At 46.7% G+C, this 13,148-nt stretch overlaps 1 protein-coding gene across 2 annotated transcripts in view; it reads right to left on the minus strand.

Annotated features, from left to right (window-relative positions):
* Positions 1-9,257: 9,257 nt before the first annotated feature.
* RTF1 (RTF1 homolog, Paf1/RNA polymerase II complex component) overlaps positions 9,258-13,148 on the minus strand; it is a 56,086-nt gene continuing 52,195 nt past the window's right edge. For both annotated transcript variants that reach the window (XM_021097446.2, XM_084973928.1), the window contains exons 16-18: positions 12,592-12,687; positions 11,616-11,727; positions 9,258-11,398 (exon numbers count right to left, since the gene is read on the minus strand). In XM_021097446.2, coding sequence (XP_020953105.1) covers positions 11,292-11,398; positions 11,616-11,727; positions 12,592-12,687 — 315 coding nt within the window. In that variant the 3' untranslated portion in view covers positions 9,258-11,291. The remainder of the gene's footprint in view (positions 11,399-11,615; positions 11,728-12,591; positions 12,688-13,148) is intronic.

A 13,148-nucleotide genomic window follows, 5' to 3' on the forward strand; every position in this document is an offset into this window, starting at 1 on the left:
ACTTCAGGGCTTGAAGGCCCAGAAACGTTCATCTCCTGCGCTCATTTTTTTCTCTCCTTCCCTTGGTTTGTGGTGAGAGCTGGGAAGATACTGCCCTCAGAGGCAGGGACTGAGGCAAACCCAAGGTGGGAGAGACAGCAAGGACCTCCCAGCACCAGAAAGGCGGGAAGGAAATCAAGAGGAGGGAATATGTACTGTGCACCTGTGTGCCAGTCAATGGTTGGGCAGTGTTGGAGGCACAAGTAGGCTGGGAGCTGGTGTCATCCTGGCTGTCATGAGAAAATTTGGGGCAGTTCCTTTTTCTTCTTGTATCAGGCAGTTGCCCAAGGGCAGCAACCAAAGAAGAGCTCTTTGCCGTACCTGCCCGAGTGTTCCTCACCAGAAAGGTAAGGGCAAATCTGGGAATGGGTATTGAAAGGAGAGCTAATTTCATGGATTGTAGAGTGGGAAGTAACTCTATTTTTTTTACTTTAAATTTTATTTAATTTATGGTTTTTTTGGCTGCATCCATGTCATGTGGAAGTTTCCAGGGCCAGGGGTCAAACCCACGCCACAGCAGTGTTCCAAGCTGCTATAGTGACAACACCACATCCTTAACATGCTACGCCACAAGAGAACTCCAATTTTATTTTAAATGATTTTTATTTTTTCCATTATAGCTGGTTTACAGTGTTCTGTCAATTTTCTACTGTACAGTAGGGTGACCCAGTCACACATGTATACGTATTCTTTTTCTCACATTATCCTCCATCATGCTCCATCATAAGTGACTAGAGATAGTTCTCAGTGCTATATAGCAGGATCTCATTGCTTATCCACTCCAAAGGCAATAGTTTGCCTCTGTTAACCCCAAATTCCCAGTTCATCCCACTCCCTCCCCCTCCCCTTGGCAACCACAAATCTGTTCTCCATGTCCATGATTTTCTTATCTGTGGAAAGGTTCATTTGTGCTGTATATTAGATTTCAGATGTAAGTGCTATCATATGATATTTGTCTTTCTCGTTCTGACATATTTCATTTAGTAAGAGAGCCTCTAGTTCCATCCATGTTGCTGCAAATGGCATTATTTTTTCTTTTTTATGACTGAGTAGTATTCCACTGTGTATATATACCACATCTTCTTAATCCATTCATCTGTTGATAGACATTTAGGTTGTTTCCATGTCTTGTCTGTTGTGAATTAGAGCTGCAATAAACATACGGGTGCATGTGTCTATTTCAAGGAAAGTTTTGTCCGGATATATGCCCAAAAGTGGGATTGCTGGGTCATATGGTAGTCTATATTGAGTTTTCTGAGGTGCCTCCATACTGTTTTCCATAGTGGTTGTACCTATTTATATTCCCACCAACAGTGTAGGAGGGTCAATTTTATTTAATATTGCAGTACAGTTGATTTACAATGTTGTGTTAGTTTCAGATGTACAGCAAAGTGATTCAGTTATACATATATCCATTCTTTTTCAGATTATTTTCTCATATAGGTTATCACAGAATATTGAGAGTATTGAGAATTCCCTGTGCTATATACAGTAGGTCCTTGCTGATTATCTATTTTATATATAGTAGAGTGTTTAATGTTAATCCCAAACTCCTAATTTATCCCTCCTACCCCCATTTCCCCTTTGGTAACCATAAGTTTGTTTTAGAAATCAATGAGTCTGTTTCTGTTCTGTAAATAAGTTTGTTTGTATCATGTTTTTTAGATTCCACATATAAGTGATATGTGATATTTGTCTTTGTCTGACCTACTTCGCTTAGTACAATAATCTCAAAGTCCATCCATGTTGCTGCAAATGGCATTATTTCATTCTTTTTATAGCTAAGCAATATTCCATTGTGTGTGTGTGTGTACACACACATGACATCTTCTTCATCCATTCCTCCGTCAATGGATGTTTAGGTTGCTTCCATGTCTTGGTAGGAAGTACCTTTAGATGCCCTATCATTCTCACAATACAGCAGAAGTAACAAAGAGGTTAAGTGATTCAGTCAAGAAGGATAAGGCACTTGTGCGAAGCCACACAACTAGTTGGCGAAAAAGCCAGAATGTGTCCTAACTTCTATTCCTCTGCTATGCTCAGTTTCTTTTTCTTTTTCTTTTTTCTTTTATTTTTGTCTTTTTGCCATTTCTTGGGCCGCTCCCACGGCACATGGAGGTTCCCAGGCTAGGGGTCGAATCGAGGCTGTAGCCGCCGGCCTACGCCAGAGCCACAGCAACGTGGGATCCGAGCTGTGTCTGCAACCCACACCACAGCTCACGGCAATGCCAGGGTCAGGGATCGAACCCGCAACCTCATGGTTCGCAGTCGGATTCGTTAACCACTGAGCCACGGGGACTCCCATGCTCAGTTTCTTAAATTAACATCTTGTAGTTCAGTCCCTAGTTCCTTACCTAATGAAGGCAGAGTCTAGTTCCATCTACCATGGGCAGAAAGTGCAGGGCATAAACTAGGGCAGGGCTTAGGGTTCCAATATAGCTATAAGACAAGGTCAGAGGGTTCTCATGTCTTCTTAGTTTAGCCAGGAATGACCTTTCAAATCCCAGAATCTTGTTTTTGTGCCTCAGTTTCTGCAGTCCCTGAAGCTGAGTAGAGGGATGTGACTATAGAGGGGCATGGAAGATCAGATTGACTGTAGGTGGAGGAGCAGTTTTTTGTTTGTTTGTTTTGTTTTGTTTTGTTTTTGGCTTTTTAGGGTTACACTTGTGGCATAGGGAGGTTCCCAGACTAGGGGTCTAATTGGAGCTGTGGCTGCTGGCCTACAGCACAGCCTCAGCAACACAGGATCCGAGTGGAGTCTGTAACCTGTGCAACAGCTCAAGGCAACGCCAGATCCTTAACCCACTGAGCAAGGCCAGGGATCAAACCTGCATCCTCGTGAATGCTAGTCAGATTTGTTAACCGCTGAGCCAAAACAGGGTTGCGTGCTGCAAAAAATGGGGCAAAAACATGGTTTTGATGGTCATTAGCTGGTTGATCTAAGATGGGCCATGAGAGTTCCTCTGCCTTATTCATGAGGTCAGCTACATGTCTGAGGAGAAAGCAGATTTTCCTTCTGTGGCATCTCAGTTCAGGGACCCTCCTATACCCTAGAGGCCTGCATCGCAGGGTGTCTCTCAGTCTTCATCGCAGGGTGTCTCTCAGTCTTCACCCATCTCCATGGCCTTTGGGATTTATCAGGCTTGAGGGGCTACATCCCTCCTGGGGGTAACAATCCTGGGGCACAAAAGCTGGGGAGGGGGGTGGGGCTTGAGAATGAGGTGTGTGAGGTGAGAGGCTTCTGGTTTTTATTCCCTAGTCTGCCTCACTTAGCTCTGCCCCTCCTCTACTCAACACGCAGGACAGCCCCCCCCCCCCAGGGGGGGAGCGGAAGCAAGGTCGCTATTCACCATCTCTTTGCCAATATCTGCTTCCCAAGGCCCTCAGGCAGGGCCTCTCACCTGGGGGGAGATAGGATAAAGTACTTGGCCTTTGACCTGTGCTCCTGAATAGGCCACCTATTGTTCTGAGGGGACTTGAAGGCCTTTCCAGAGAAAACTGAGCCTCTATGGGGTGTGTGTGTGTGTGTTTTGGGGAGGCAGAGGGGTGGCATGTGGTCCTACACTGTCTCACTCTAGTCAACAACTCCCAGACATGCTGTAGGGGGCTTGCTTAGTGTCCTCAAGGGTCTTTCTGACCCCCAGGATTCCAATATTCTGTGATAATACCTATGATTCATTTCTCATTCACAGAGGAAATAAACTTCCATTAAGCAGCTGCTATGAGCCAGGCATTGTGTGAGGTGAAGGACTGAGTAGCTCCTTACTGGGAGTGGTTCTGTATTATTTTACATTATCTCCTGGAAGAAGAAAACCAGAAAGTACCCAAAAGGAAACAGGCTCCAGGATGCTAAATGGCTGCATTTACTGTTTCTGAGGCACTCTCCGTGAAACTTTGGTCTTTCAACTGCTCCGTGCAAACCAGTCCCCTGTCGTGGTCAATCTAATGCCCTTCTCTGCCCAGAGCATAGTAGAAGGACCGCTGGAGGGCCGGCCAGAACCAGGATCCAGTGGAAACCTGCAGGCGGGGAAGAATTGGGTCTCCTTCCTCGTGGGAAGAGGAGTGAATAGCTGTCCTCACCTGACAACCCTTTTCCTTGCCTCTGGGTTTCTCCTCCTCATGCAATCTCTGACCCCATAATTGATAGACTTTGTGTGACTATCATAGCATAGTTTAGCAGGATTCAGGTTGTAGCAGTGTGCACTGACCCTCCACCATCTGAATCACTCTCCTCTAAAATGAACAAAATGTGTCACCACGCCTGTGTATGCGCAATAAGAACTTTTTTTCTCCTGACACACTTCAGAAACAAGGTTTCCCATCCCTCCCAGGAGCCTGCGTTCCTGTGGTTCTCTCTCCTCCTTCTCGCCAGAACTCAGAACCGGCAGACTTTCTCCCAGTGGCAAAGTGGAGGCAGAGGGGACCGGGAACATCTGAGGTCACGGAGGCAGCCAGGTCATTGCTCTAAGAACATCTAGGGTACAGTTGGCCTCTGTCCTTCACCAGGACGCTTCTCAGATCTTGTGACCTGGGCAAGGGGTGGGCGTATCCCCTAATTCCATGATCTCTGCCAGCGTGACCTCCACCCCGGGTGCAGCGACCAAGTCCACAGAACCTCTGATGGCCAGGAGCGGTCGGGAAGCCACAAGCAGACGCGGGGTCCGCGGAGCTGGAGTGCGCTCCGCCAGGTGCGCCCCTGGGACCTGAGCCCCCTGCTTCCAAGTGCGGGAAGCCGCCAGACGCGCGCTCTTGAGACTCGAGCGCGCGCATGTGCAGGAGGCTGGGCAGCCACGGTGCAGTGCTCTTGGACCGAACTCCGGGGTTACTAGGACTGCAGGGGCCGAACAGAGGCTGAAGCTGTTGACTCCGCGAGGCCCTGGCGCACTGGCTCAGGGAGAGGGAAAAGCAGCTGCTGCAGCTGCTTTTCTTGTGGCTTCAGGTCGAACTCATAAGACGGACAGCTTGGGTTCTAGTGTAGGCGGCATCGTCCATCCAGGTCTCATTTCCGCGTGCACTGCGGTCTGAAGACACGACGAAGGGGAGAGATGTGGTCAGTTGACCCAGAACGCAGAGGCTGGGCTGGGGAGGGACGTCCGCGCCCCCCCCCCCACATTTATTGGGCTAAATACCAGGCTGCAAAAGACACTAGTAGTTCCTAGCTAGGGATAGACTCGAAAATAACAACAGTACAGCTGCTGCTGAGGAAGCCTAGGTACTCTCAAAACCAAGCGGGAGGGAGGCAGTCAGGGGAGGCTTCCCAGAGGAGGTGACTTTTTGAGTGCTGAAGAATGAAAAGGCTTCTCCAGGGGAAAATAAGTGGATATAGACCATTGCATTCCAGGAGAGGTGAATTGCTTATGGCTGAGCAAGATGTGGTCTCCGCTTGAACTTAGCAAAGCAGGGTCATTGACAGCTAAGAGAGGGGAAAAAATGATATTTTGAAGAAGGCGTCAAGGTAGTCAGTCATCATAAAACATCAGAACTTTGTTGGACTGCTTTACACTTATATTCCCGTTTGGTGCTGGGTTTTTTTGTTTTGTTTAAAGTTTAATTGATTTACAATTGTTCTGCTAATTTCTGCTCTATAGTAAAATGACCCAATTTTACGTATGTATACATTCTTTTTATTATATTATCTTCCATCAAGTGATTGAATATAGTTCCCTGTGCTATACAGCAGGACCCCATTGCTTATCCATTCTAAATGTGATCGTTGGTATCTACCAACCCCAAACTCCTAGTCCTTCCCATTCTCTCCCCACTCCCCCTTGGCAACCACAAATCCCTTCTCCATGTCTGTGAATCTTTTTCTGTTTTGTAGGTAGATTCTTCTGTGGGATAAGATTCCACATATAAGTGGTATCATGGTATTTGTCTTTCTCACTTCACTTAGTACGAGAATCTCTAGTTCCATCCATGTTGATGCAAATGACATTATTTTGATCTTTTTATGGCTGAAGTATTTCATTGTGTATATGTACCACATCTTCTGAATCCATTCATCTGTCGATGAACATTGAGGTTGTTTCCATGTCTTGGTTATTGTGAATAGTGCTTCAATGAACATAGGGGTGCATGTATCTTTTTGAATTGTAGTTTTATCCAAATATATGCCCAGGAGTGGAATTGCTGGATGATATGGTAGTTCTATATTTAGTTCTCTGAGGACCCTCCATACTGTTTTCCATAGCGGTTGTACCAGTTTACATTCCCACCAACAGTGTAGGAGGCCTACCTTTTCTCCATACCGTCTCAGCATTTGTTGTTTGTAGACTTAATGATGGCCATTCTGACCAGTGTGAGGTGGTACCTCATTGTAGTTTTGATTTGCATTTCTCTAATAATTAGTGATGTTGAGCATTTTTCATTTGCCTGTAGGCCATCTGTATGTCTTCTTTGAAGAAATGTCTATTTAGGTTTTCTGCCCATTTTCAAATTGGGTTGTTTGTTTTTTGGCTGTTGAGGTATATGAGTTGTTTGCATATTTTGGAGATTAAGCCCTTGTTGGCTGCATCATTTGCAACTATTTTCTCCCATTCTTTAGGTTGTCTTTTTGTTTTGTTTGTAGTTTCCTTTGCTTTGCAAAAGGCTGTAAGTTTGATTAGGTCCCATTGGTTTATTTCTGTTTTTATTTCTATTGCCTTGGGAGACTGACCTAGGAAAACATTTGTACAGTTTATGTCAGAGAATGTTTTGCCTGTGTTCTCTTCTAGGAGTTTTATAGTGTCTTATGTTTAAGTCTTCAAGCCATTTTGAGTTTATTTTTGTGCAAGGTGTGAGGGTGTATTCTAGTTTCATTGATTTACATGCAGCTGCCCAGTTTTCCCCAGCACCACTTGCTGAAGAGATGGTACTGTTTTTATGTTTTAATTACTCTCCCTGCTGGTGGGAGGTCAGGACTCACAATCTTTTGAGCCTGATGGGGCAGTGGCAAGATGGAGGCCTTCAGAGCTCCTGAGGGCTGGGAGCAGAAGGACACTTTTAGCCTGGCTATTAGTAAAGAGGGTGTGTGTTGCAAGCTGGAGAGAATAGCAGCAGCAAGTTTGGCTCACAAAGCAGCCGTCCTCTGGATGGGTCTCCAAGCCAGTCCCAGAGCCCACTGGAGACTCAAGGTGGAGACCTGAGTTCTTGACCCCAGAGGTAGGGGCCACCAGGAGTCGCTGGGCCAAGTGCTCCCTGCTGTTGCTCAAGCTATTTTGTGCCTTCAGACCCCTATTTTGTCACACAGCCCCTTCTATCCCAACCCTTAATACTCTGCCCCAGCAGTCTCTCGTGAGGCCCAACGGCCGCTACTCTTATTCATAACAGCATTTATCGAACCCTTATTGGGGAAAGGGATACATAATCCTTAACAGGGTCCTGAAAGATCTAATATTAAAGATGGGGAATTTGGGCTCAGAGGAATTTACCAGCTCAGCCCAAGGTAGTAAGTGACAGAGCTGGAATATGAATCATGCACTGAGCCCATTTGCTTTGTGGCGTTTGGCTTTCCCTCAGGTCCAGAGCAGTCTGGAAGCCCTAGATGTGCCTGTGCTGTGCTGGCTAAGCCCTATGCAGGGCCAAGACACTTTGGTGCTGGGGCTGGCATGGGGAACCTAATGGAGAAAGCAGGCTGCGGCTCTCTTCCCACCCCTTAATGCTGCCGTTCCTTCCAACCCCTCCAACACTCTCCTCTCCAAGCGAGTTCAGCAGCCCCCTTTGGTCAGGGAAGTCAGGCCAAAAAAAAGTCTGAGCCAGAGAACCATGGCTTGCCTGCTCCTGGACACACCACTACCCAGGACACCCAAGGAGGTACTCCCTCCCCTTGCTCCCCCAACTCCAGAAAATAGTCAGTAGATCCCTGTACCCTCTCCCTTTGCATCCCTCCTCCTGAGGCAGTCACATCAAGTGGCTGCCTCACAGCAGGGAACCCTGGGAAATAACTGGACCGGCTGTCATCAGCTCAGAATCTCTGCTCTCCAGGGCCCAGGGAGCCCAGTCAGGTGGCTGGAGCCATAGGGTGTTGAGGAAAACCTCATTAGACCCAGTTGCTGGGTGAGGCCCAGGGACCCACCCCTTCCAAAACCAAAGGCAGGCTCGGACTGGGCTTACTATTGTGATTGTCACCTCCCACTTTCCCATCACTAAAGGAGAACCGATCCAGAATCTTGCTTCCTAGCTAACTCACGGTCAGAAAGGTTTAAGAACGAGCCTCGTGCAGTGGGGGCAGGGAGCCCTCACAGATCTCCCCAGCTTGGGCCATGAGGGAAGGACATCAATATTTCCTCCACAGCCACACTCACAGCCCCTGGGTTATTCCTTCACACTCATGCTAGGCACAAAACAGTAACAAAGGACTTGTGCCTTAGCCAATTGAAAGCTGGGAAGGAACAGACTCTCACGAGGGTACAGCAGTGTAGCAAGGGCCTACCTCGCTCCGTTAAAGCTTGTTGGTATCTTCCAAAGTAGGAAGTAAACCAGGCCAGTTTTGACTCTAGACAACTACCATATCAAGAGAGGCTTCTGGGGAGTTGACAACAGCCACTTTCACTTTGGGGGAGGGGTTGGGCTAAGAGTACGGGAAGGAGAGAAAGCAAGTGAAAGAGGCTCTCTTGGACTTTTAAAGCATGACTTGCAGAGTTGCCACTCAGAATGCAGTCCTTGAACTAAATCTGATTCCCTTGTTAAAACAGGGCATAAAGTTTATTTACAAATATCTTTACAGTTTGAGTGACAGGTCACGACTTCACAGAAACAAAGAAAACAAAAGCATTCTTTCTGAAGGGAAGTTGTAGGCAGTAGACTTTCCCTGCACCTGTCAGAAGTGAGACAGACAAACAGACCTATAACATCATGAGCTAGGCATATGGACATTGGCCTTTTTGCTTCTTCGAAGGAAGTGAAAAATGTATAAAGCACCCTTGGGTGCCGCACCCTTCAACACTGAAACCACTTGGAGGGGTGGAGCAGGGGGCCACTGCTGCGACTCCCCAGCACAAGAAATACTATTAACCACCAAGAAGCCCAGCTATTGAGACAAAGCCAATGTCTCATGCCTGGTCAAGATCTCAGTTTCAAGTCCTTAGCCTTGATTCCAGTCACCAAGCAGGCTATTCAGGTGATAAGTTAACTTTCGGTCTTCTTTGGTTGGCTTTTCTCCCCGCTGTGTCTTGGCGTCTCAGAACGAAAGTTTCAGCAGCTGCATGTGGGGAGGTAGTGGCAAAGTGGCTACAGTGTGATGCAGTTTTAATAAAAATTTTATTACACAGCCATAATGTAATCAACACTTCTCCAAATCCAAATGATACTAAATACAGATCTACATGGTGGATCAGAATGACTCCAGCAAATTATATGGATTCTATAATTTCATGTCTTTTAAAACCAGAAGGAAAAAAAAAAAAAGTCCAAGTTTGTCATTATAGGAGAGGTCCCAGCAGCCCCCAGGACTCGGCTGGAGTCCAGGCGATGTTTAACAGTCTGTGATTCCACATTTACACAATAGTCTATAGAGTTTCGGTTAATGGACTATTCAAGTATCTATGATTTTAATGAGTCCATCACCACTCCTTTGCCCAACCGAACTGCGTCACAGCCACCACATGGCTGTGTTACAGTCACATTTATCAATTTTACAGTCACAATTCTTTTTAAAAACCATCCATTGCTGCTTTTTTTTTTTAAATAAAATAAAGTGTAAACTAAGTTAAAGCAACACTGAGGCTCTACTAAACCCAGAAGAATTACCAAGTTCATTTTTATGTTTAAATACATGATTAATTCCATGATTTCACATCACCCCACTTTCTTATAGAAAGCAGGGTGACGAAATACAAAGTGGGGCTTCTAGATTCCTTTCCCTCTTGGAATCAGCAGCTCTCAGCTGTTCCTTTAGCTTAGTTATTGTTTTATATAGTCAGCTGTACTTTGTTCTGAAAAGATTTGTTAAATGCCACTTTTATTTACACTTGGAGCTTTACACCTGAGAATGATTATCAAGCAGTCAGCTTATCTCTTTCCAAACATTTCATAAAGACATACATACTTCTTTGCTGGCTTCACCCTAGCTGCACAACAATATATATGCTTATCATATATATATATGTATACACACACACAAAACTGCACATGCTTGTAACATTGGCAACCTAAATCTTTTTGTGTTTGTCCTCCCCACATTCATGTTGAATACTTTCTCTTAAAAAACAGAACAAAATATTATTCTTGCTGAAACGGCCAAACAGAATCACTAGGAAGAGACAAGTACATGGGGTGGGGGAAAGACACACTCTACATTCAGCCAAGAAGCCATGGGCTGTTCGCACAGGCTGAGCAAGACACCTGCACTGCCCTCCCTGGTACCTGGCCATGGGCTTCCCCCCAACCTGCCAGGATACAGCCTACAGGGTGGGGGGGGGTTGGGGGGGCAAACTGGGGCGATTTCTCCGGGTGGGGTGGGGACGGGGAAAAGGAGGTGGGGGAGGGGGAGTTACACAGCTACAGCAGTCAGGCCTGTTTAGTAAGAAGATCACATTTAATGAGTTTCTTTCTCGCAGTTTCAGATGCTCAAGTACAGCTGAAAAATATCTGAAACAGCTATAGACCCATGACAGACTGATACAAAGAGTACTGCATTTTTAAAAAATGATAAAAAAATCCACACACTTACAGACACATACACACATACACACTCTCTCTCAAATAGACCCCCCACCCTCCCCACAAATGTACACTTTTTGGAAACTAAATTGGTTTTGAAAACCCTTCTTCCACAGAGCTGGGAAGAAGAGAAAGATGAGGAGAGAGGAAGGAGGACTGCAGGTGCCCAGTCCCCACTCCCTCCACAAGGGTCAGGTGCCAAATGTTCAATGGTTGGGTCCACAGCAGTCCACAGAGGAGACTGCCCAGTGCTGCTGCCATCGCCCTAGGGGCTCCAGCAAGAATCCCAGCTCCGTGGTAATACTGAATGCGTGCAGAGTGGCCAATGAACTGCGCTGGTTTAAAAAAAAGAAAAGGCAAACACAAAGCTAAAGACATGGGTAGAGCCGGAGAGCACCCAGGTTCACACTGGGTGGGGCCTGGGGGGTTGGTGGGAGATGTTGCAGACAAGGGAAGTCTATACAGCGAATGGTGTATATTACAGATGACTGGCAGTTTAGAGTCTCTTCCCAGTTCTTCTGCTGCTCCAGCCCAGTGAGGGCAAATCAAAGGAAAGGAGGAAAGGTGGGACACTGATGGGACATGCAGGGTCAGAAGCAGCAGGCTGGGTGTGCTCAAATAAGCCCCCGTCGTTTTTTGTAGTCTTCCAAGTTCAGAGATCTCCTTGGAGCCCCATCCTTGGCCGGCGGAGCCTTGGAGGTGATGGCCAAAGCCTTTGACTCTATGGGAAAGAAGAGCAGATCAGCATCTGAGGTCCCTTGGTCTTGCTACTCCTTCAGGTAGCCTTCCTGACTACCCCCGTTCTCTCTCAACAGACTGGCCGCCATAAACTCGGGTAAGCAGACACCCCATTTCTTCCCTAAAGTCAGGCTTCCTTGCAGACTGAAAGCCAGAGAGCCACCTGGTCCTCGGCCATCACCACCCCCACCCTCACTTACCTGAGCTGGGAACTTGTAAATCAATCTTCACGTCGAAATCATGTACTTTAAACAAGTCTTCTGAGAGGTCGCTGGCTGACTTGGAATTCAAATCTTTATCTTTTCCCTGACCCTGCAACGTCAAGAGGAAAAACTAATTACAAATGCATAAATGCAAGCGGGCTTCAAGAAGCAGCAGCAGCCACTAATGGTAAAAGCTCCTGCTCAAGTTCGTTAGATCTTTTTACTAAAGGTCCTTTTCCAATTCCTTCTCTCAGAGAGGAGAGGAGAGGCAGGCCACAAAGTTTCTTTCCTGAGCCTGAAAGAGGAGAGGAAAGGAAAGCTTATGTTTGTGGTATGAGGCTAGAAAGGGTGGGCTTACGACAACACACCGCAAGATTTTAGGAATTTCTGGGACAGTCTGGGCTCCTCAGGAAAAAACAGAAAATGACTTCTAGAAGGACAGTTTCTCTTGGCTTAACATTTTAGTTTTCAAAGAGCTTTCACTTTTACAACTGTCTCATCCTCCCATGTCATCTAGTCTTTCTAACTGTCCCGTGAGACAGGCAGGGTGTTATCCAATATTACCGCCACTTTAGTTCTTTTTTGGCCGTGCCTGCGGCATGTGGAAATTCCCGGGCCAGGGATCGAACCCCTGCCACAGCAGAGACCCAGGCCTCTGCAGTGACAATGCCAGATCCTTAACCTGCTGCACCATAAGAGAACTCCGTTACCCCCACTTCACGTATGAGAAAATTATGGATCAGAGAGCTACAGGTCTGTTGCCTAAAGCCACAGTCAAGCGCTTCATTAAGTAGTGGTGCTGGGTTTAGTATTTCGGTCATCTGACCAAAGCTCAGTAGCTGTTTAATACATTGTAAATAATGAGGATGGAGAAAGGAGCCCACGCGGGCCGCCGTGTTCTTCCAGGTGGGGAAAATCAAGTCCTGACCAGGAAGCGTCTGGGCCGGCAGCCGAGCTCCAGTGTAATACTTGCCTTGCTCATTTCCTTTGGAGCATCTGGTAACACGCCAGAACCGTATTTTGCGTTCAGCTGGGCCAATATGGCAGCTTGAACAGCCGGGTCTCTGGACTGAGAGAAATTTCAGTTATTTTAGAGATTGTTCAACACTCACACAGTCCTACCGCCAGATTCTGTCCCACCCACCACCACAAGCACCACAGGAGACCCATCACCAGCTCAGTGGGGTTTTCCCTCCAGACTGAGGGAAGAGGCAGTGAAAAGCTTTGACACCAGTCCAGCCCAGCCAGGCCCCAGCTAGCGGCCCCAGCCTACACATTTCCTCGCATCTGTTGCGCTGATAAACCCACCCTGGCACAGGAGGTTAGTCCATAGGTTTCTACAAATCCATGCCAGGTTTTCACTACCTATGTGTCCTATGGCGAGATAAAAAAGGAAGTATCCAGACCCAAGAGTTTGAGGCAAGCAAATCCCACTAAGACAGTATTATTTTTAACTTCTTTATTCATCTCCTAATGGAATTCATTTTATGTCCCAGAATCTAGGTCCTGACTAAAAACGTCCTCTTTAGA

The sequence above is a fragment of the Sus scrofa genome, chromosome 1, assembly GCF_054392235.1.
Source record: "Sus scrofa isolate SSC_HxYL_T2T_F1_AM1 chromosome 1, Sscrofa_HxYL_maternal_Yorkshire_Landrace_v2.0, whole genome shotgun sequence".
Taxonomy (NCBI): Eukaryota; Metazoa; Chordata; class Mammalia; order Artiodactyla; family Suidae; genus Sus; species Sus scrofa.